The sequence below is a fragment of the Scyliorhinus torazame genome, chromosome 17, assembly GCF_047496885.1.
Source record: "Scyliorhinus torazame isolate Kashiwa2021f chromosome 17, sScyTor2.1, whole genome shotgun sequence".
Classification (NCBI taxonomy): domain Eukaryota; kingdom Metazoa; phylum Chordata; class Chondrichthyes; order Carcharhiniformes; family Scyliorhinidae; genus Scyliorhinus; species Scyliorhinus torazame.
This window is the reverse complement of record NC_092723.1, coordinates 74,337,201-74,359,701: the sequence shown is the minus strand read 5'-3', so window position 1 is coordinate 74,359,701 and position 22,501 is coordinate 74,337,201. Positions and strand designations below refer to the sequence as shown.

General features: G+C 48.0%; 1 protein-coding gene across 1 annotated transcript in view; it reads right to left on the bottom strand.

The window, feature by feature from the left end:
• The window catches only part of sycp1 (synaptonemal complex protein 1), a 755,262-nt gene that overhangs the window by 545,240 nt on the left and 187,521 nt on the right, over positions 1-22,501 (bottom strand). The window contains exon 9 of the mRNA XM_072479793.1: positions 1,130-1,199. Within this exon, the coding sequence (XP_072335894.1) occupies positions 1,130-1,199 (70 nt within the window). The remainder of the gene's footprint in view (positions 1-1,129; positions 1,200-22,501) is intronic.

The following is a 22,501-nucleotide window of genomic DNA, read 5'->3' as shown; positions in this document are numbered from 1 at the left end:
GATTCTCCCAAGCGGCGGGAACGGCCCGGTCGAGTTTCGCGGGCCGCAGGCCGGAGAATCGCCGGAGACACCCAAAATGGCGATTCTCCGGCACCCCCGCTATTCTGAGGCCCGGATGGGCCGAGCGGCCAGGCCAAAACGGCGGGTTCCCCCCGGCGCCGTCCACACCTGGTCGCTGCAGTCGTGGGCGGTGCGTGAACGCTGGGGGGGCAGCCTGTTGGGGAGCGAGGGGGGATCCTGCACCGAGCTTCACCTGGAATGTGGGATGGCCCGCGATCGGTGCCCACCGATCGGCGGGCCGTCCTCTCTGAAGAAGGACCTCCTTCCTTCCGCGGCCCTTCTTGCGGGACGGATTTAGAGAGGACGACAACCACGCGGATGACGCCCGTTATGCGGCGCCGGCCGCATCATCTATGCGGTGCCGCTTTTACGCGGGCGACAAGGCCTGGCGCGTGTAGATGACGCGGCCCCGATCCTGGCCCATTGTCAGGGCCTGAATCGGTCGGGACCGGGGCCGTTCCTCGCCGTCGTGAACCTCAATGCCGTTCACGACGGTGCGGCCACTTCGCCGTGGGAGTGGAGAATCCCGCCCCAGGAGTTTGGAGTCTGAAACCCCAGAAACACTACCTTTATTTCACTCCAATTAAAGAACTATTATAAATAGAACAACAATTTGTCATGTGTACAGTACCTGTAAACAAAATTTGACACCAAGTCATGTAAGGAGATACTAGGAGATATGACTCAAAGCTTGGTCAAAGAGATTGATTTTAAGGAGGGTCGGAAGAAAGGAGAGAAAGCTGGAGCGGTTTAGGGAGATAATTCTCGAGCTTCAGGCAGTTAAAATTATCTATACATGAGGCAAGAATGGGAGGAGTGTAAAGATCTCCAAGAGTTATACAGCTGGAAAATGTTGCTGAGACAATGGTGATGCCATACAGTGTTTTGAAAATGAATAAGAATTATGGAAACTATTCCATATACTTGTTCAATGGTTATTACAAATGATTAAAACTATTTGGTTTGTTTGCGTTATTTGACTGAGTCCTCATATTATATTCAAGACATTTCTGTATATCTGTTCTCAATTAAAAATATTAACTGAACTAGTCATAAGATGCACACTCACATTTAAATATAATTTCCAATCTTGAATTTTCAGCCTGTTTGCGAAGTTCTTCAAAAGCCATTATAATTCTCTAGTTACCAAATAGAAAAATGTAAAAAGACAATAGAATGGAACTCTTAAAATTTAGATGACTACACATGAAATAACGACAACAGAAAGCAGTAAATAATTTGTTCTGTCTCTATCTATATAAATAGAGCTTTATAGCTCAAAAGGGTCTGTCATACAGCTGGCATTTACTTTTAGCATAAAATAATGAGAGCTTTAAAAATCAATGGCAGGATTCTCCATTAGCGGGATCCTGCGCTTTGCCGGCCGCGATTCGTCGGCAGTGCACCCACGCCCCCGGGTTTCCCGACGGCATGGGATGGACACTATGGGAAAGCCGATTGGCCGGCTGCCAGAACGGAGGATCCTGCTCGCGGCGGAGACACGCAGCGCCAGAAAACGGGACTGGCGGGCGGAGAACCCCCGCGCCATATTTAGAAAGCTCCAAGCAATCAGAAATCTCTTTTACGTGTCATAATATTGAGATTGGGAAGTTTACTAACCAAACAATTAAATATCAACTCAGAGACAACAATGAAGGCAATTTTAATCTAACCCGCCCAACAAAATCTGATGGCATCAGGTCAGCTGTCCACCCATTTCGCACATCAGGCACGATCCTCCGGTCACGTTGCACCTGAAAAGCAGCTCGCCGCGGTGCAGCGTGGATGGTGAAAGCCATTCTCCCGGGATCCAGCCGGCTCACAACGCCTCGCGAGATGCAATGCATGTTGCTAGGTGAATCCCGCCCACAATGGGCGGGATCAGTTTTTGACACATCTGCATATTAGAACTAGACAGTAAGCCTTACTCGAGTGTACAGATTCCTGAGGCACCTGAGGCTTTGGGATTCAATCCCTTCGCCTCGGGGAGCTTGGGCAAGTGCTGTTTGGTACGGAACGGTCCTCGTGGGGGTCTCCAAGGGGATCAGAGGCCCCCAGCTGCATGCCCTTTGAGCAGGATGGTACGCTGGCACTGCTAGTGCCACCTGGGTATCCTGGAAGTACCAGTCTAGCACCTTCCCAGTGCCACCTGGGTATCCTGGAAGTACCAGTCTGGCACCTTCCCAGTGCCACCTGGGTGCCAACCTGGCACTGCCTAGGTGCCCAGGTGGCAGTGTCAAGGTGCCAAGCTGTCATTGTTTGCGTGTGCGTGTATAAAGTCAGAGATGTTTACAGCATGGAAACAGGCCCTTCGGCCCAGCTTGTCCATGCTGCCCAGTTTCTATCACTAAGCTAGTCCTACTTGCCCGCATTTGGCCCATATCCCTCTATACCCACCCTGTCGCCCATCGTGGAGAAGGGGGGGGTCACTCCCACGTTGAATTCGGGCTGGGGGGAGGTCGGGGATTTGGTTTTTTTGAGGGCCTCAGATATAACGGAGGCCACTGTGGAATATCCGAGGAGGGTCAAGTGATCAGGGCGGATTCCACACCAAGGCCAAAAAAAAGTGTCCCATTTGATAGTGGGGTCGTTCTCTGCGCTACAGGTGCTGAGAAAGTCCCTGCCCTAGGCGCCAAAAACGTGATTCTGTTTTGGGGCGTTAAATCGGGACCATGATTTGTCATTTAAAGCTGGCCAAATGCTGTTTTGATTATTGGAGAAACAAATGTGCATTAGGGAAATGTCGAAGAAATTATAAGTCAGCACTTCGAGTTTTCGCCAAAGGTCCTTTAATTAAACACAAAGTTCGTGGGGGGGGTTGGAAAGACCACAGTCATTCCAATTGTCCTCGCTTTACAGAGGTAAAAGGCAAGCAATTTATATGATACAGTAAGCAATATCTAGGACAGAAAGCAGTCTTTAGATTAGCAAGGGACAGAAAAATGAGCAGGCGGAGTTAGATTTTAATAACAGGCCTTGGGTTCCTTGCCTGGGAAAAATAATAATTGTATGCTGTCAGCAAAACAATGTGCAGCTGTACGCTTGTTTACATTGTATGACCTTCTGACTATTTCATACAGAACTTCTTGACTGAAATAAGGCTAAATATCTATCATGCTTTGCCAAGTGCCTAATTACATGAAATACAGTCAAACAGCTGGTTAAAATGAATACAGGGTATTAAGGCAACTAATCCGCCAACTAAAGTGCCTTCTACAGGAAAGAAACCTGCTAATAACGTCTTTAAAAGGAAGAAAATTTTGCGTCTATGAAATTCCTATATCTGTGCGGTTGAATTGCCCTCTTTAGAGCCCATTCAATTCTACCACCACCTTCTCAGCTCAACTGGGATGGGCAATAAAAGCAACATCCCAAGAATGAATAACATAAATAACATTTACTTTTCCTTTATATTTGCCTGTTTTGAATTATTTTTAATTATGTTTGGTGCTTTATTGGGGCATTTTTGTGTGTGTATTTTGCACCTAAAAATCAGCTTGTGCCCCAGTGCATGTCAGTTCCTTGCTGTATGTTCTTATCCCAAAGAGATAAGGCAAAGCATATACCTTCATGATACAGATCAAAATTCATATCCATTAAAACAAACAGACAAGAGTTTTATTTTAATTCTTTAACTTCTACAACACCCAGAGATGGGGAAAAAGAGCCTGAGAATTGTTCCAGATTTTCTATTTTTAAAAACAAATTCCATAAATTTACCTTAGAACTTGAGATGCACTAAAAATGTTCAGCCACCTTGCTAAAAAATATGAAATTAACTGAACTTCAATCATTTCCCATTGTCACCATCTGAATGGAAATGTTTTGAAAGGATGACTGGATATATCACTTCAAAAACAGGCAGTCAAAAGGCACAATGGGCCGAATGGCCTCCTGTACTGTAGGAATTCTATTCTATTCTACATTCTATCTAGTTATCCAGACTCAAAACATTAGTTCCATTCTCTCTCCACAGATGCTCTCAGACCTGCTGAGATTGTCCAGCATTTTCTGTTAGTTATGTCTGATTGATTATATATTAATCCGTAACCTCCTGAATTTGGGGGCTACCCCAAAGATGTGCTGTGAAATCCCTTCAAAATCTCCCTGGCAAAGGTTTACCCAGCAATTGTCCAGAAGTGCTAACTTCTGGACAAGTGCTCTGCGCTGGAAACTATCCGAAGAAGTGATTTAAATCACTAACTTTGTTTGGCTCTGCCAGTTTAACATCAACAGTTCCTCTGAAATAAAAGCATTTCTAACATCAGGGTAACTATTTTGACCAGACTGAGCCCCGCAAAGGACACCACCCATGATACGGACGCCCTCGCCCCCTGACTTATCACCTCTCCAGGATATTCCCAGCACTCCCGGATCCCCAACCACATATGAAACTCCCCCCTACTCCGGCCTACCCTGGCTCGGAGCTGACTTCCCCTACCATGACCCCTCCCAAACCCAAAACTCCCACGAAGCGGAACCTGTCACCAACCCAAATCTGACCAGCCCCGAACCTGGCACACTAACCCCCCTCACGCCCGGAGCCTCGACCCGACACATCCCAACCACCAAAACCCATCCACTTATATGGAGATTTACTGTCTCCTTGGTCTGTCAGTTTTACTGGGCCCTTCATTCAGTACCTTGCTGAGTTCACCAGTGTTGCGATATGCTGTGGCCTTCTGGGAATCTTTTGTGATAGTACCCAAGCAGCACCAGCCATTGGAAGTTTCAGAAAGATTTTCAGAGTAGGTATGTGCACTTTCGACCCTTACAATTCTAGCAGGTCATAACTTTGTCACTGGGTGGAAGTTATGGCCTATATTGCATGTTGCATGTTAAGTCGGTCTCAAGAAGAGGTTTTGGATTTTCTATGATTGAACATAAAGGGTGGGATTCTCCTTCCAACGACACCGTAATCACGAACAGGTGGAGAATTACGCATCAGCCAAAAATCGAGTGCTGTGCACGGCATCCAAGGAACGCCATGCTCTGGTGCGCCGATAGCGGCGTGAATGCATTCCATGCCGTGCGCCGGCATGGGCATGCAAATTGTACAGTAATGGCCATTAGCATATCATTAACAGGCCCGATCTTTATTCTCCGGTCTCCCGCGATGCTTTTCCTCCATCAGGTAGAACGAACCAATCAGGGAGAGAGGAGGTAAGAACCAAGTTACCAACGGTGGGCTGCCAGTTTGCCGCTGGGCGGGGGACGGCTGCCAGGGGCGGGGGGAGCAACGGAGGACAACGAGGAGATGCGCCGTGGGTCGCGGTGTCCAGGTATGGATCACTATTGCTGCAGTCATAAGCAGCCATCTGGCTGCGCTCTGACTAACCACTGTGATCTATAGATGTGCAGAGCACCACTGCATACCCCCACTCTCCCCAGGAGCCAGAGACCCCAGTCACCCCATCAATGGGAAGTGCGGGGCCTAGCTCAGTCCATGAACCATCAAATGTTGGCACACCCTAGTGCACCCATGTGAGACGTTGCCCCACTGCAGGGGCAGCAGCGGCAGCGGGGTAGCCAAGGAATTACCTTGACCATGTCACGCATGTATCGTGGATGTCTGCACCCTCCCAGGCACGCTGCCTCTCGCAGGACAGACGTCCCGGCAATGACACCGCCAGCTAGCCCACACCGCAGGACCAGCTGTCATTAAGCCCTGCCTGCCCACTGTGCTTCCACTCCCATCCATAATGCCCCCAGACAAGTAGACACAAAGGGTGCGCTGCACATAGGTCCCACAGCATACCACAGCTATGGTCCCAATAGGTGCCTACCACTCTGACCAAGCCCCATCCATGGGCCCTGCACGCACACATCTACCAGGCATGGCACCTGGCGCTCTCTTCCCCCCCCCCCTCCTCCCCAACCAAACTCATGAACTTGGCAACACACGGGGATATCACCCAGCCCACACAAGGAAGACACCCACAGTGAACCTCACAGAAGGTCGACGGACAGGGACCGCAGAGCATACTGCTAACATGGGTAACACGGGTACTCTGGCAGGGATGGCTGGCAGGGTCAGAGCCCCCTGGTCCCAGGCACCGATGGGGCCAGTTGTGCGGTGCGGAAGGCAAAATGTCAGGGGATACGGCCGGAGTTGGGGGTGGGAATTGGCAAGGGCATGCGGGGACAGGGAGTGCAGTGCAAGCCAGGGACACCATGCAGCACATTGGACCTGGTTGGGCACGGGAGTACACACCATGCTAACATGTCTGCCCTTTACCACCTGCAGGAAATGGAGTTTGCTATTGAGCCAGGAGTAGTTGGTATCTGCCTAGCTGCTGCAGCCCTAGCGGAAGCACTGAGATTGCATGAGTCTGAGCTGTTCGGGGAGGGCCCTTAAAAACAGGAGCCTGCCCCAGAGGAGCAGGAGCCAGCCGGTAATGATGAACCAACCGCACAACAGGCCGAGGAGGAGGAGGTGGGACGCAGACGTTGCAACAGGCCTTGTGTCTATCAACAGCACCAGTACCGGAGACAACTGCAGCTGAGCAGGGAGACTGAGACATCTGTGCTGGATCTTGGTGCATTTAGAACTGCGGGAGTTTGTGTAGTGGGCACCAGGTAGTGCCCATGAGCCTCTTCACAAAAGTGCACGCCCAAGGTGAGTGACTCTGGGATGGTGGAGAATGCAGGTTCCGCCTCATCACCAGGGGAGTCTTGGGGGTGCGGCAGGGAGTGAGAGACCCTAGATGGACCAGCCTCACCGCCAGGTGATTATGCAAGGCGTAAGACAAGACGCATGATAGATCGCTGGGAGGCATGATGTAGGGGGGAGGGGCGCCACATATGCCTTAGGGACATCGTATTTTATTGGGGACTCACTTGTATCTCTGATGCTGACGTCCACCTGGGTGACTCCCCACTCTCCAACACCACGACCAAGTCCATCGCCCCTCTCCACCATGGAGTCCAGCAGTGTTTCCAGCTCTGCATCGGCCAATCTCAGGACCACTCTCCAGGGTGGCATCTTGGCCGAAATGAGCGAGTGGGGTGTGAAGTGCTTGAATGGAGCTCCAGCTTGTCAGGCTCTCCAGTGCCAATCCTTACCTCAGTGAATCCGACATCAGTTGGAATTGCACTAATTCCACGTGGCGCTGGTGCTGGCCAATTAGCATGCCCTGAATTGCTCCAGGGTCAGCGCCGCTGTTGTCAGTGTTATGGGCGAGAGTTTAGAGAACCCCAAAGTGTATCATGGAGTTCACCTGACCCATAACTTTTAATAGATTGTGGTTATGGAATACGGGGGTACTCTGCAGGTGTGATGCAACAGACATCTACAGTACTTTTAAATTAAAACAATGTTTATTTATGAAACAAGTTAGCACTTTATAAACCCACAGCAAATATCTTCACAACTATCAACACCAATTAATCCCCAAAGAATGCAGTACGCTACAAGTAACTCGTAATCTTTCCTTACAACATCCATAAGACACAAAAAGAACCCTTTTTAGAGAAAGGCATCTGGTTTAACTTCTCTACTGAGAGCAGTTACCACTTTGCAATCACCAAATGAACATTCCCCAGCCTGCAGAGATTCACACACATCCAGCTGTGATTGCAGCTTCTCCAAAACTAAAACAAAACTAAACACACCCTGCAGCAAACAGCCCAAAGCGAAAGTAAAAACAGACACAGCCCAGCTCCACCCACACTCTGACATTACTGATAAACACCCATTTCTTAAAGGTACATCCACTACAGATATTTTTATAAACACCCATTTCTTAAAGGTACTCTCACATGACATCAGCACTTAAGTCTCTGAAATTGAGAATCCAGCCCTAGGTGTTTATTGATAACACATAACTATATACGTTTATACAAGGTATAGCCCAAGCTATGAACTAATCCCACGCTTGCTTTGACACAGGTCTCTGTCCAGTGCACGGCACTCTAGTTTCAGGTTATTTGTCTCTTTACAGTACACCATGAGCAGTACAGTTCCCAGTCCCACCTTAACCCTTCCAAAGGAGGATATCAAAGGAATAAGAGTAGGCCATTCAGCCCCTCCAGCCTGTCCCACCAGTTAATGAGATCATGCCTGATCTGTGGTCTAACTCCACATACAGGTTGAGCATCCATTATCCGAAATGCTTGGGGCCGAGTGTGTATCGGATTTCACAATATGTTCGAGGGGACTAAATATGTTTTTTATTTAGCAAAAACTATATCCAACATATTAACACAGTGAGTAATATAATTTCATGCACTAATGTCTGGTTATGATGAGGGTTTGGTGCCAAAACAGCCCCACCTTGGGCTTTTAACGTCTGCAGTGCTTTGGGACCTGCGCATCGCGCGTAACCTTCCCAGAGCCTTGTGGGATTTCCCACGCTTGATGTCACGTCGGCTCTCTACAAAACGTGCGGATTTCAGAGCTTTTCAAATTTCATATCAGGAATGCTCAACCTGTACCTGCCTTTGGCCGATACCCCTTAACATCTTTGCTGAACGGAAATCTATCTCAGATTAAAAATTTACAACAGTTCCAGCCGTAACCACTCACTGTTTCTGGGAGAGAGTTCCAAAACTCTACCACCCTTTGAGTGAATAAGTGCTTCCTCACATAAGAACATAGGAATTAGGAGCAGAAGTAGACAATTCAGCCCTTTTGTGCCTGCTCTGCCATTCAATCAGGTCATGGCTGATCTCTTGTCAGTCCCAAATCCATCTCCCTACCTGTTCCCCATATTTTCTGAACAGTCTAGCCCTAATTTTTAAGCTATGCTCCCAAGTTTTAGAATCTCCAACCAGTGGAAATAGTTCATCTTTAGCTACCCTGCCTTTCCCAGTCAATATCTTCAATACTTGGCGGCGTAGTAGCAGTGGTTAACACTGTTGCTTCACAGCGCCAGGATCCCAGGTTCGATTCCTGGCTTGGAACACTGTTTGTGAGTCTGCACGTTCTCCCCGTGTCTGCGTGGGTTTCCTCCGGCTGCTGCGGTTTCCACCCACAAGTCCAAAAAGACGTGCTGTTAGGTAATTTGGACATTCTGAATTCTCCCTGTTTACCCAAGCAGGTGCCGGAATGTGGCGAATAGGGGATTTTCACAGTAACTCCATTGCAGTGTTAATGTAAGCCTACTTGTGACAATAAAATATTATTAATATTACTTCGATCAGATCACCCTTTAACCTTCTAAATTCTCGCGAAAACAGGTCTAATCTGTGTAATCTCTCCTCGTAATTTAACCCCTGTAATCCAGGTATCATTTTTGTAAACTTCCGTTGTACTCCCTTCAAGGCCAAAATATCCATCCTTTTCTTTTAAATTTAGAGTACCCAATTCATTTTTTCCAATTAAGGGGCAATTTAGCATGGCCAATCCACCTACCCTGCACATCTTTGAGTTGAGGGGACGAAACCCACACAAACATGGGGCGGGTGTGCACACTCTACACAAGACAGTGACCCAGGGCCAGGATCAAACCTGGGACCTCAGCGCCAGAAGGCAACAGTGCTAACCACTGCACCACTGTGCTGCCCAAAATAGCCTTCCTCAGGTGAAATGCCCTCAACTGCTCACAGTACTTCAAGTGGGGTCTAACCAGGTTTTATTTAATAGCTGCAGCATAACCTCTGTATCTTTATACTCCAATCCTCTACATATAAAGGCTAGAATTCCATTAGCGTTTTTGATTATTTTCTGCAATTGTTCATTGCATTTTAAGGATCTATGCACCTGAACCCCCAAGTCACTGTGGACATCCGCTGTACCTAACCTCTTTCCATTTAGAAAGTACTCTGCTCTCCTTTTTTGGTGCAAAATGGATAACCGCACACTTGTTTACATTGAATTCCATCTGACCCAATGTTGCCCATTCACATAGTCTGTCAATATCACATTGCAATTTTTGCTTTCATCCAGGCATTCTATAATGCCACCTAACTTTGTATGATCTTCTCTTCCATCAAGTCATTAATAAATAATGTGAACACTTAAGGCCCCAACACAGATCCCTGTGGTACATAACTATTCACCTCCTGCCAATGAGAGCAATTACACATTATCATCACTCTCTGTCACCTGTCACTCAACCAATTTCCTAACCATGTCAATCATTTTCTGTGAGCTTCCAGCTTAGTTAACAGTCTCTGATGTGGGACTTTATCAAATGCCTTCTGGAAGTTCATGTACAGAACATCCATTGAAATTCCCCTGTCCACTACTTTAGTCACCTCTTCAAAAATGCAATCAGATTAATCAGGTACGACCTTCCATTCACAAATCCATGCTGACTCGCTCAGATCGACCAAAATTATTCGAGGTGTTCAGTTTCCCATCCCTAATCATAAACTCCAACAATTTCCCCACCACAGATGTTAGGCTAACTGGTTTGTAATTTCTTGGGTTCCCCATTTCACCCTTCTTGGTTTAGCACAGTTGGCTAAACAGCTGGCTTGTAATGCAGAACAAGGCAGCAACATGGTCTCCCCGAACAGGTGCCGGAATAATAATAATAATCACTTATTGTCACAAGTAGGCTTCAATGAAGTTACTGTGAAAATACCCTAGTCGCCACATTCCGGCGCCTGTTCGGGGAGGCCGATAAATGTGGCGACTCGGGGCTTTTCACAGTAACTTCACTGAAGCCTACTTGTGACAATAAGCGATTATCATTATTATTATTATTATTATTAAGAAGTGGAGTGGACTTCCGGTGGTGACCATGGAGTGAACGGTCACACATTTAGCAGCTCCCGTTCTTAGTGGTCTTTTAACGGCTTTTCAGCTGGATTTCCGTGGGTATTTTTCAACATAAGTAAATAAAAGCGAGTGTAGAAGAAGATGATCCCTAGTTTATGGAGCTGCATCCAAGAAACAATCGTAAAAGAAGAAATCAAAAGTTGGTTGGAAGTGAAATTCAGAGTTTGATGGATGCAATGGCAGAGAAGCAAAGATCGACCACGCCAGCTCAATGGACGATGGAGGGATTGTTTGTTTGTTTTCTGTGTTTGTTGCTATAGTTTTGAGAACATATGTTAAGAGTGGGGGGTGAGGATCTAGCTGGTGGTAGGATGCTAGGTGCCGGGGCGAGAATGGCTAGGCTAGCTGGGAGAGCTGGTTCACGGGAGCAAAGTGAGGGGAGAGCTGAAGAGGGACGGAGTAGAGGGGAGAGGGGGCTGCTGACGACTAGGGGACTTTTAGGAGGTTGGAGATGGAGACCAGATGGCGGTGGCTACCGAGGGGCGGGCCAGGGGAGGTGCGGGACATGGGCTAAGGGCTGGCCAAGGAAAGGTCATAGTTGACCGTCAGGGGAGGGGGGCAAGAGCACCCCCTCCAACCAGACTGGTTACGTGGAATGTTCGTGGACTGAATGGGCCGGTCAAAATGGCCCGTGTGTTCGTACTATTGAGACAGCTAAAAGTGGACGTGACCATGCTACAGGAGACACACTTGAAGCTGGGAGACCAAGTTAGACAGAGGAAGGGATGGGTCGGACTTCTATTCGGGACTGGACTTTAAAACAAGGAGGGTGGCCATCCTGATTAATAAACGGGTGGCATTTGAGGTAGGGAAGATAGAGGCAGACCCGGGAGGCAGTTTTATTATGGTTAGCGGGAAACTGGAAGAAATGGCAGTGGTGTTGGTAAATATATATGCCCCAAACCCGGATGATGTTGCGTTTGTCAGGAAGGTGCTGGGAAAGATCCCGGACCTTGACTCGCATCAGTTGGTTACGGGGGTGACTTCAACACGGTCCTAGATCCGAGAATGGACTGGCCGAGCTCTAGGTCAGGTAAGGTATCAGCAATGCTGAAAGAACTGCGGGGGTTCATGGATGCATGGAAGGGGTTGATCCGTGGAGAGTCGAGAGGTCACAGAACAAGGAATATTCATTCTACTCTCATGTGCATAAGGTATACTCCAGGATAGATTTTGTTGGACTGGATAAAACACCGTCAGTGGGGATGGAGGACTCAGTAATTGTGGTGTCAGAAAACGCGCCACATTGGATAGACCTGCGGGTAAGCACAGGAAAGTCCCAGCGCCCGCAGTGGAGATTAAAAGCAGGGATGTTAGCGGACGACGAGATCTGTGAGCGAGTGAGGGAGGCCATTCGGGGGCATATAAAGAACGACGGCACAGCTGGGGTGGTGTGGGAGGCATTGAAGGTGGTTACTAGAGGGGAATGTATTTCAATTCAGGCCCATAAGGAGAAGACTGAACTGGTGGAGCTGGACAGGTTGGTAGGAGAAATCTTATAGGTCGACAGGAGATATGCGGAGTCTCCGAATGAGGAGCTCCTAAAGGACCGTCAGTGACTCCAAATGGAATTTGGGCTCCTTTCCACAGGTAAGGCGAAGGGACAGCTGAGGAGGGTAAAAGGGGCAACATATGAATATGGGGAGAAAGCTAGCAGGATGCTGCCACATCAGCCGAGGAAGCAGGAGTCAGCAAGAGAAATAGGGAAAATAAAGGGTATGAGGGGGAAGGTAGTGATGCACCCGGGGGCGGTTAACGACGTGTTCCGTGAATTCTATTGTCGACTATATGAGTCGGAATCCCCGGTCGGGGAGGAGGCTATGAATCAATTCCTGGCTAGAGTTCCCAAAGGTAGACGAGGAGCTGGTGGAAGTCCTGGGGGGCCCAACTGGGCTCGGGGAGGTGATAGTCGGATTGAGGGCAATGCAATCGGGTAAGGCCCAAGGACCTGATGGATTCCCAGTGGAATTTTATAAAAGGTTTTCTGGGCTACTGGGGCCGCTTCTGGTCAAGGCTTTTAACGAGTCCCTGGAGTTGGGAGTGCTTCCCCCAACGCTATCACAGGCATAATTCTCTCTCAACCTGAAGCGAGAAAAGGATCCGGAGAGCTGTGGATCGTACAGGCCAATTTTCCTTTTGAATGTAGATGCTAAATTGCTGGCAAAGATCTTGACCACCCAAATAGAGGATTGTGTCTCGGAGGTAATCGGGGAGGATCAGGCGGGATTTGTGAAGGGCAGGCACCTGACGTCCAATATTAGACAACTTCTTAATGTTATAATAATACCAGGAGGGGCGCGATGTTGAGGTGGCAGTAGCCATGGGCGTGGAAAAGGCTTTCGACCGGGTGGAGTGGAAGTACCTATGGTATATTCAAGGCCTGTTTAGTTTCGGGCAGGGATTTGTGGATTGGGTCCGACTGTTATTTCAGGCTCCGGTGGCAAATTTAAGAACCAACCGAGTCCGGTCAGAATACTTTAGTCTCTGTAGGGGGACAAGGCAGGGATGCCCGCTCGTCCCATTACTGTTTGCCCTGGATTAGAGCCCTTAGCAATGGCACTTAGATCATAGTAATAATAATAATCACTTATTGTCACAAGTAGGCTTCAATGAAGTTCCTGTGAAAAGCCCCTAGTCACCACATTCCAGCGCCTGTTCAGGGAGGCCGGTACGGGAATTGAACCCAGGCTGCTGGTCTTGTTCTGCATTACAAGACAGCTGTTTAGCCCACTGTGCTAAACCAGCCCCTCGAATGCCTTCAATGCCAGATCATTGAATGCCTGGCAGGGGATAGTGAGGGGGGGGGCGTGGAACACAGGGTCTCTCTCTCTATGCGGACGACTTGCTGCTCTATATCACAGACCTGGTTGGGGGATGGCCGAAATGAAATGAAAATCGCTTATTGTCACAAGTAGGCTTCAAATTACGTTTCTGTAAAAAGCCCCTAGTCGACACATTCCAGCGCCTATTCGGTGAGGCTGGTCCGGGAATTGAACCCGCGCTGCTGGCCTGCCTTGGTCTGCTTTAAAAGCCAGCTATTTAGCCCTGTGCTAAAATACTAGGAGAATTTGGGCGATTTTCAGGTTACAAGTTAAATATGGGAAAGAGCGAGATGTTCGTGATCCAGGCAGGGGGGCAGGATAAGAGATTGAAGGAGTTACCTTTTAAAGTGGCTGAGAGCAGTTTTAGATATCTGGGGATTCAAGTGGCTGAGGATTTGGGGCAGCTTCATAATTAAATCTGGGCAAAGCAGTCGATCAAATGAAAAGGGACTTCCGCAGATGGGCCATGCTCCCGCTGATGCTGGCGGGGAGGGTCCAGACGGTGAAGATGACGGTCTTTCCAAGACTGCTCTTCTTTTTTCAATGTCTTCCGATTTTTGTCTCAAAAGCTTTTTTCAGGAAAATGAATGCGGCGATATCGGGTTTTGTGTGGGCGGGTAAAAGCCCGAGAGTAAAGAAGGCACTCCTAGAACGGGATCGCAGAGAGGGGGACTTGGCCCTGCCGAGCTTTATTAAATATTACTGGACAGCCAGCATATCGATGGTCAGGGAGTGGATAGTTGGGGAGGTGTCGGTTTGGGAGCAAGTGGAACCGGCATCCTGCAAGGGTACGAGTTTGGAGGCTCTACTAACGGTGCCTCTGCCGTTCCGGTACTCTACAAGCCCTGTGGTGGTGGCAGCTCCAAGGTGGGGGGGCAATGGAAGCAGCACATGGGATTGGACAGGGCGTCAGTGTGGTCACCGATTTGTGACAACCACAGGTTTGCCCCGGGGGAGCTGGATGGAGGCTTTTAAGAGATGGCAGCGGCAGGGGCTGAGAGATTTGGGGACCTATTCACCCAGGAGGGCTTTCCGACTGGAGGCACTAGAGGAGGAGTTTGAGTTGCCGGGTGGGAATGGTTTTCGGTACCTTCAGGTGTGGGACTTTGTACGGAGGCAGGTTCCAAGCTTTCCTCGCCTCCCCCTGAGGGGACTACAGGACAAGGTGATGTCAAAAACACGGGTTGGAGAAGGGAGGGTTTCGGAGATATACAAGGAGTTGATGGAATGGGAAGGGGCCCCTATCAGCGAGGTGAAGAGGAAGTGGGAAGAGGAGCTGGGAGGAGAGCTGGAAATTGAACGGTGGGAAAAAGCCTTGAAGAGAGTCAATTCATCCTCGTCGTGTGCCAGACTTAGCTTGATCCAGTTCATCAAGGTGGTCCACATGACTGCAGCCCGGATGAGCAGGTTCTTTGAGGAGGTGGAGGACAGATGTCGGCGGTATGGGGATAGCCCGGCGAACCATGTACATATGTTTTGGACATGTCCGAAATTGAAGGGATTCTGGCAGGGATTTGCGGACGTTATGTCAGAAGTCCTGGAAGGGAGGGTAACTTCGAGTCCAGAACTGGCAATATTTGGGGTATCAGAAGATCCAGGAGCCAAGGTGGGGAGGGAGGCCGATATCCTGGCCTTCTCCTCCCTGGTGGCCCGGAGACAGATTTTGCTGGGATGGAGGGACTCGGAGCCCCCGAAGTCAGGAGTCAGCGATGTGGCAGGGTTTCTCAGTCTGGAAAAAAAATCAAGTTCGCCTTGGGAGGATCAACTCAGGGGTTCGCCCGGAGATGGCAACCGTTCATCAATTTCTTCAAGGAAAATTGAACGTCAGCAGCAAGGGGGGGGGGTGGGAGAGGAAAATAGGAGGCATGGAATTGTTACATAAGGACAGGGAACTTAGTATACGAGCAATTAGGGAATAGGGCGGGGGTAGTGGGGACGTTGTTTTCTGTTTTTTGTTCTTTTAGGTGTTTTGCGTGTGTCGGCCCGCGCGGTTGTTTAAGAGGTGTTAATGTGTTAAACTGTGAAAATTACAAATGCTTCAATAAAATATTTTCTTAATAAGTGGAGTAAGTGACATGTACAATTTTCCAATCCAGAGCGACTGCTCCTGAATCTAGAGAACTCCAAGAGTATAGTTAGGGCATCTACAATGTGCTTCCCTACTTCATTTACATCCTTGGATGGAAACCGTCAGGTCCTGTGGAGTTGTCACTCTTTAGTTCCATTAATTTCTTTGTTACCGATGTTGGATTAATTAATAGCTATCGGCTATTTTTGTGGGGGATTTCTAGCAAGTTATCCTCCTTTTCGACCGTAAATACTGAGGCAAAGTAATTATTCAATATGTCTGACATCTCCCCAGATTCACTGACAGTGGGTTGAATTCTCAATTCAGCAATGCCAGAATCGTGAACCGCGATCTGGCGGAGAATTGGGTGTGTCATGTGAGAGTACCTTTAAGAAATGGTGTTTATAAATGGGTGTGTACATAAATATCTGCGGAGTACCTTTAAGAAATGGGTGTTTACTACTGCAGTGATGTCAGAGAGTGGGTGGAGCTGGGCTGTCTGACAGCTTTTTACTTTCGTTTTAGGCTGTTTGCTGCAGGGTGTGTTTTAGTTTTGTTTTCAGTGTTGGAGCTGAAGCCAGACCAAGCAGGTGTACTGTTGTTCTGTCTGCCATCAAAATACTATCTCTTGATCATTTGGTGAATTCAGAATTATAAATGTTTTCAGTAATGAATGTAAACCTAATGTGCTTCTGTTAAGTCTTCTGGATGTTAAAAGGACAGCTTACGGATTACTTAGTGTTGTATTCTTTGGGGGTTGTATTTGAATTAATGGCTGCTAAAATGTTCACTGTGTGTTTTAAAAAAGGTTAACTTGAGTTCATAGAATAAACATTGTTTTGCTTTAAAAAATACTTTTCCATTTCTGCTGTACCACACCTGTAGAGTGGGCCGTGTGCTCCCCATACCACAATCTATTAAAAGTTGTGGGTCAGGTAAACTCCTTGATACACTTTGGGATTCTCTAAACCCTGGCCCATAACAGGCGTCATCGAAAATCGAGGTCCATGGCTGTCTGTGCAGGGCCCCCTACCATGGCGGGCTGTATGGGTGTTGGGTTGGGGTGCGTGGGATGTGGGATGTGGGTGGTGCCAGGTGCACGGAGGTGGTGACTCACACAGGCCGTCCTGAGGAGGTCACGTAGCTTCTTCCGGCATTGCTGGCCAATCCTCGCGGTGGGAACCACGGTGCTCACATCAGCCACTTCTGTCAAGGGCCGGTTGACCTCAGAAGGTGCAGCCTCATTCCCACCTTGGGGTGTGGAGCACTTATGTGCAATTCCAGCTTGTATAGCTCTCCAGTGCCAATCCCGACCCCAGCGAACCCATTATTGCACTAGTTTCATGACACATTAGCATGTCCTGAAAACCTCCGGCACTGTTGCCCCATCCGGACCGGGGAACACCCCCCAATTCAGTCCCAGCATTAGTACTTCGCCTCTCAAACAGAGAATCCCGCCCAATATCTCCATTTTCAGCTTTTAGTGGGACTACGTTGCTTTCCACCTGCTTTGCCTTTCCATATTACAAAATATTCTTCTCGATTTTGATGTCCCTTGCAAGTTTCCATTCGTAATCCCTTTTAGTAGCTCGTATAAGCTGCTTTGCTGGTCTTTGTATCTATCTCATTTATCCAGATATGCGCTCTGTGGCACGGTGGCACAGTGGTCTGCACTGCTGTCTCACAGCATCAGGGAACCGGGTTGGACTCTAACTTCGGGTGATTTGAGTGGAGTTTGCATAGTCTCCCCGTATCTACGTGGGTATTCTCCGTCTGCTCTGGTTTCCTCCCAGAGTCCAAAGGTGTGCAGGTTAGGTGGACTGGTCATGCTAAATTGCCCCTTAGTGTCCAAAGGTGAGGTGCGGTTACAGGCATAGGGCATCCTGCTGCAACAATGGTATTACGGGTGGTGGGGGGTCTCGACAGGTGGGTTCACGCCTGGCTAAGTGGTGCAAATGTTATTTATTATTTATTTATTTTTAAGTTTAAAGTACCCAATTGTTTTTTCCAATTAAGTGGCAATTTAGCGTAGCCAATCCACCTACGCTGCACATCTTGGGTTGTGGGGGTGGCGGGGGGAGACCCATGCAAACACAGGGAGAATGTATAAATTCCACACAGACAGTGGCCTGGGGCTGGTATCGAACCCGTGTCCTCAGTGCCATGAAGCAGCAGTGCTAACCACTATGTCACCCCTGAAAATGTTTTTTAAAGATCATCCTTTGACTCGGACCCTATACGAGACTGGGCCAGTCTGGTCAGTTCCACTCCCAGAAGCCTCAACGCACCATCGCCAAAATTCCAGCGTAAATGGTGTACCCGGCATTAAATGCTGCCTCCAGCACCCTCAAAACATGGTGCCTCTTCTGTGACTCCTGATGCTGCTCGACATTGGCTCTGAGGTTGGGAAAATTGAGACTCAGTCGAGTCCTGAGCCGTTGACCCACTGAAAGCTCTGCCGGTGCGATCCTGCTGGTCATATGCGGGGTCGTAGAGTAATTGAATAGGAAGTGCGCCTACTGTGTGTTCAGACACACTCGACTGCTTCTTCAATCTCCATTTAAAAGTCTGGACTGCCCGTTCTGCTAGTCCATTTGAAGAACGATCAGATGGCGTATTACGGATGCATAAATATGGCAAACTCCTCACTGGAAAAAGGAATGCGATTCTACATCAATTCAAGGATCCCATGGATGCAGAAAGATCCCTGAGCTTCTCGATCGTGGCCCTGAATGTTGTGGAAGTCATCCTGCATTCCTCCAGCTACTTGGAAAGGGTGTCCACGATTACTAGGAACATGACCCTATGAAGGGTCCCACTAAGTCCGCATGTAGGCAAATTCTTCGATGTCCCCAGAAGGCCACATGGTCAGCATGCAAGTCCTGTAATCGGGCTGCCTGACCCTGTGGAGGAATGACCACGGCACCCATTAATATCACATCATCCTCCAAACTAACCATGGAAAACCTTTGAGCTATGGGCCGAAGTGTCACTGGAAGGGATTCCTTTTTACCATTCTCAACTAGTATAAGGCGAAGTTTCACCAATGCTGGGTCCCGCTTTGTCCAGGCACACGCCCAAGCAGCCGTCACTGGTGTTATGGGCCAGGGTTTAAAACTCCAAAATGTATTGTGCAGTTCACCTGATCGCCCTACAACCTTGATGTTGACTTTGGCTAGGATGAGTACAAGAGCCTTCCCTTCAGGTGTGATTCATCAGCATCCCAGACACTTTAATGAAAACAAGCTTTATTCTAACAACTTAGTTAACTTTCATATAAACACACAGCAAGAATTTTTATTAATTACAAACATAAAGACACCCCACAGCTACAGTAATCTATGTATAACACTTAATGAATTCCCCCTTAACTATTCCAATTCAAAAACAAAATCCCATGAACCAAAAACCCTTTTCAAGGGCATGGCCCAGCACTCTGCATTCTCACTTGAATAAGACTGGCATTCCCTAAGATTCTGACCCCATCTCACCAGCAGGTTTAAATCCTTCCGGAACGCAAACTATATCTTAAAAGCCACCACCAAGGTGATTTTTACTGAAACGGATATTTGAAATGAAATTAGAGCGATACAGGCCAAAACACTTCTTTCTCCTGTCTGAGTCAACTGCAGTCAAATCTAAAAGTGAAACCAAGAAAAGCTCAGCTCCACCCACAAAATTACATCACTGAAGCCATGCGATAAGACAAAACATTTTCTTAAAGGGACACTCCCATGACACCTTGCCTCAAAATAAAATCAACTTCAAAGATGGTTTCATTTTTCACCTTTTCACTTGCCCATTCCTAACACTTGACAATAAACATATATTTTAAAACATCAAAACGGCAAACATTTACAATAATAGAGTTCATAATAGTTAATTTTAGTTCTTTGTTTTCCACCATCAAACCTGCTTCTCTTCATCACATTCGTGACAAAGCATTTTTATCTAAAGTCTCGTCTTTCTTTTATTTAGTTAATTAACTTAAAAGTAGCTGTTTGGTTCAGAAGAAGGTGAATTTTCAATCAGCTTTAAACAAAGCTTCTACTTGTAGGCGCTTGCAGCTGGAGCTTGTTAGTTAATTGGATTAGGCCAGTTTTCAGAGGCTAGATTCACAATATAAAAGTGATCCCCCTACAGTGCAGACTTTGTTTGCAGAGAGTGCTGAATTCGGTGCATTTGAGTGCTATAGTGAGAGTTTGGTGACTGAGGGAGTTAGGTGAGGAGGGAGTAAGGTGCTCCTTTCATTTTGTTTCCTACATTTCCGCAAAGAGTGAGAAGAGAGCCAGGAGTTTACAGAGAGTGCAGCTGACTGGGAGCAGAGTCGGAGGGCTGAGATCCAGTTGGTCCACAGGGCAGCTATATTCTGTAAGGTAAGAGGGGATGGAGGCTAGGCCAGTTGCATGCTCCTCCTGTAGTATGTGGGTGGTGAGGGATACCACCGGTGTCCCCGCTGACTATACCTGCGGGAAGTGCACCCAACTCCAGCTCCTCAAAGACCGTGTTAGGGAACTGGAGCTGAAGCTGGATGAACTTCGGGAGGCAGAGGGGGTGATCGAGAAGAGTTACAGGGAGGTAACCACACCCAAGGCACAGGACAAGAATAGCTGGGTTACAGTCAGGGGGAAAAAAACAAACAGGCAGACAGTGCAGGGATCCCTCGTGGCTGTTCCCCTTCAAAACAAGTATACCGTTTTGGATGCTGTTGGGGGGATGACCTACTGGGGGAAGGCCCTAGCGGCCAGGTCTCTGGCACTGAGTCTGGCTCTGGGACTCAGAAGGGAAGGGGGGAGAATAGAAAAGCAATAGTTGTAGGAGATTCAATGGTTAGGGGAATAGATAGGAGATTCTGTGGTCGCGAGCGAGACTCCCGGAAGGTATGTTGCCTCCCGGGTGCCAGGGCCAGGGATGTTTCGGATCGTGTCTTCAGGATCCTTAAGGGGGAGTGGGGAGCAGCCAGAAGTCGTGGTGCACATTGGTACCAACGACGTAGGTAGGAAAAGGGGTGTGGCGGTAATAAATGAGTTTAGGGAGTTAGGCTGGAAGTTAAAAGCCAGGACAGACAGAGTTGTCATCTCTAGTTTGTTGCCAGTGCCACGTGATAGCAAGGCTAGAAATAGGGAGAGAGTGCAGCTGAACACGTGGCTGCAGGAATGGTGTAGGAGGGAGGGCTTCAGGTATTTGGATAATTGGAGCGCATTCTGGGGAAGGTGGGACCTGTACAACCAGGACGGGTTGCATCTGAACCAGAGGGGCACCAATATTCTGGGAGGGAGATTTTCTAGTACTCTTCGGGAGGGTTTAAACTAATTTGGCAGGGGAATGGGAACCGGATTTGTAGTCCAGTAACTAAGGTAGCCAATATTCAGGACGCCAAAGCGTGTAATGAGGCAGTGGGGAAGGGAACACTGACAAAGGAGAGTACTTGCAGGCACGGAGATGGGTTGAAGTGGGTATACTTCAACGCAAGAAGCATCAGGAATAAGGTGGGTGAACTTAAGGCATGGATCGGTACTTGGGACTACGATGTGGTGGCCATCACGGAAACGTGGATAGAAGAGGGGCAGAAATGGTTGTTGTAGGTTATAGATGTTTCAATAAGATTAGGGAGGGTGGTAAAAGAGGTGGGGGGGTGGCATTGTTAATTAGAGATAGTATAACAGCTGCAGAAAGGCAGTTCGAGGAGTTTCAGCCTAATGAGGTAGTATAGGTTGAAGTCAGAAATAGGAAAGGAGCAGTCACCTTGTTAGGAGTTTTCTATAGGCCCCCCAATAGTAGCAGAGATGTGGAGGAACAGATTGGGAAACAGATTTTGGAAAGGTGCAGAAGTCACAGGGTAGTAGTCATGGGTGACTTTAACTTCCCAAACATTTAGAGTGGAAATTCTTTAGATCAAAATAGTTTGGATGGGGTGGTGTTTGTGCAATGTGTCCAGGAAGCTTTTAGATTGTCCGACCAGAGGAGGGGCAATATTGGATTTGTTAGTGGGGGAGCATTTTGGAGATAGTGACAATTCTGTGACTTTCACTTTAGTAATGGAGAGGGCTAGGTGTGTGCAACAGGGCAAGGTTTACAATTGGGGGAAGGGTAAATACGGTGTTGTCAGACAAGAATTGAAGTGCATAAGTTGAGAACATAGGCTGTCAGGGAAGGACACAAGTGAAATGTGGAACTTGTTCAAGGAACAGGTACTACGTGTCCTTGATATGTATGTCCCTGTCAGGCAGGGAAGAGATGGTCAAGTGAGGGAACCATGGTTGACAAGAGAGGTTGAATGTCTTGTTAAGAGGAAAAAGGAGACTTATGTAAGGCTGAGGAAACAAGGTTCAGACAGGGCGTTGGAGGGATACAAGATAGCCAGGAGGGAACTGAAGAAAGGGATTAGGAGAGCTAAGAGAGGGCATGAACAATCTTTGGCGGGTAGGATCAAGGAAAACCCCAAGGCATTTTACACAAAGGTGAGAAATATGAGAATGACCAGAGCGAGGGTAGGTCCGATCAAGGACAGTAGCAGGAGATTGTGTATTGAGTCTGAAGAGCTAGGAGAGGTCTTGAACGAGTACTTTTCTTCTGTATTTACAAATGAGAGGGGCCATATTGTTGGAGAGGACAGTGTGAAACAGACTGGTAAGCTCGAGGAAATACTTGTTAGGAAGGAAGATGTGTTGGGCATTTTGAAAAACTTGAGGATAGACAAGTCCCCCGGGCCTGACGGGATATATCCAAGGATTCTATGGGAAGCAAGAGATGAAATTGCAGAGCCGTTGGCAATGATCTTTTCATCCTGTCAACAGGGGTGGTACCAGGGGATTGGAGAGT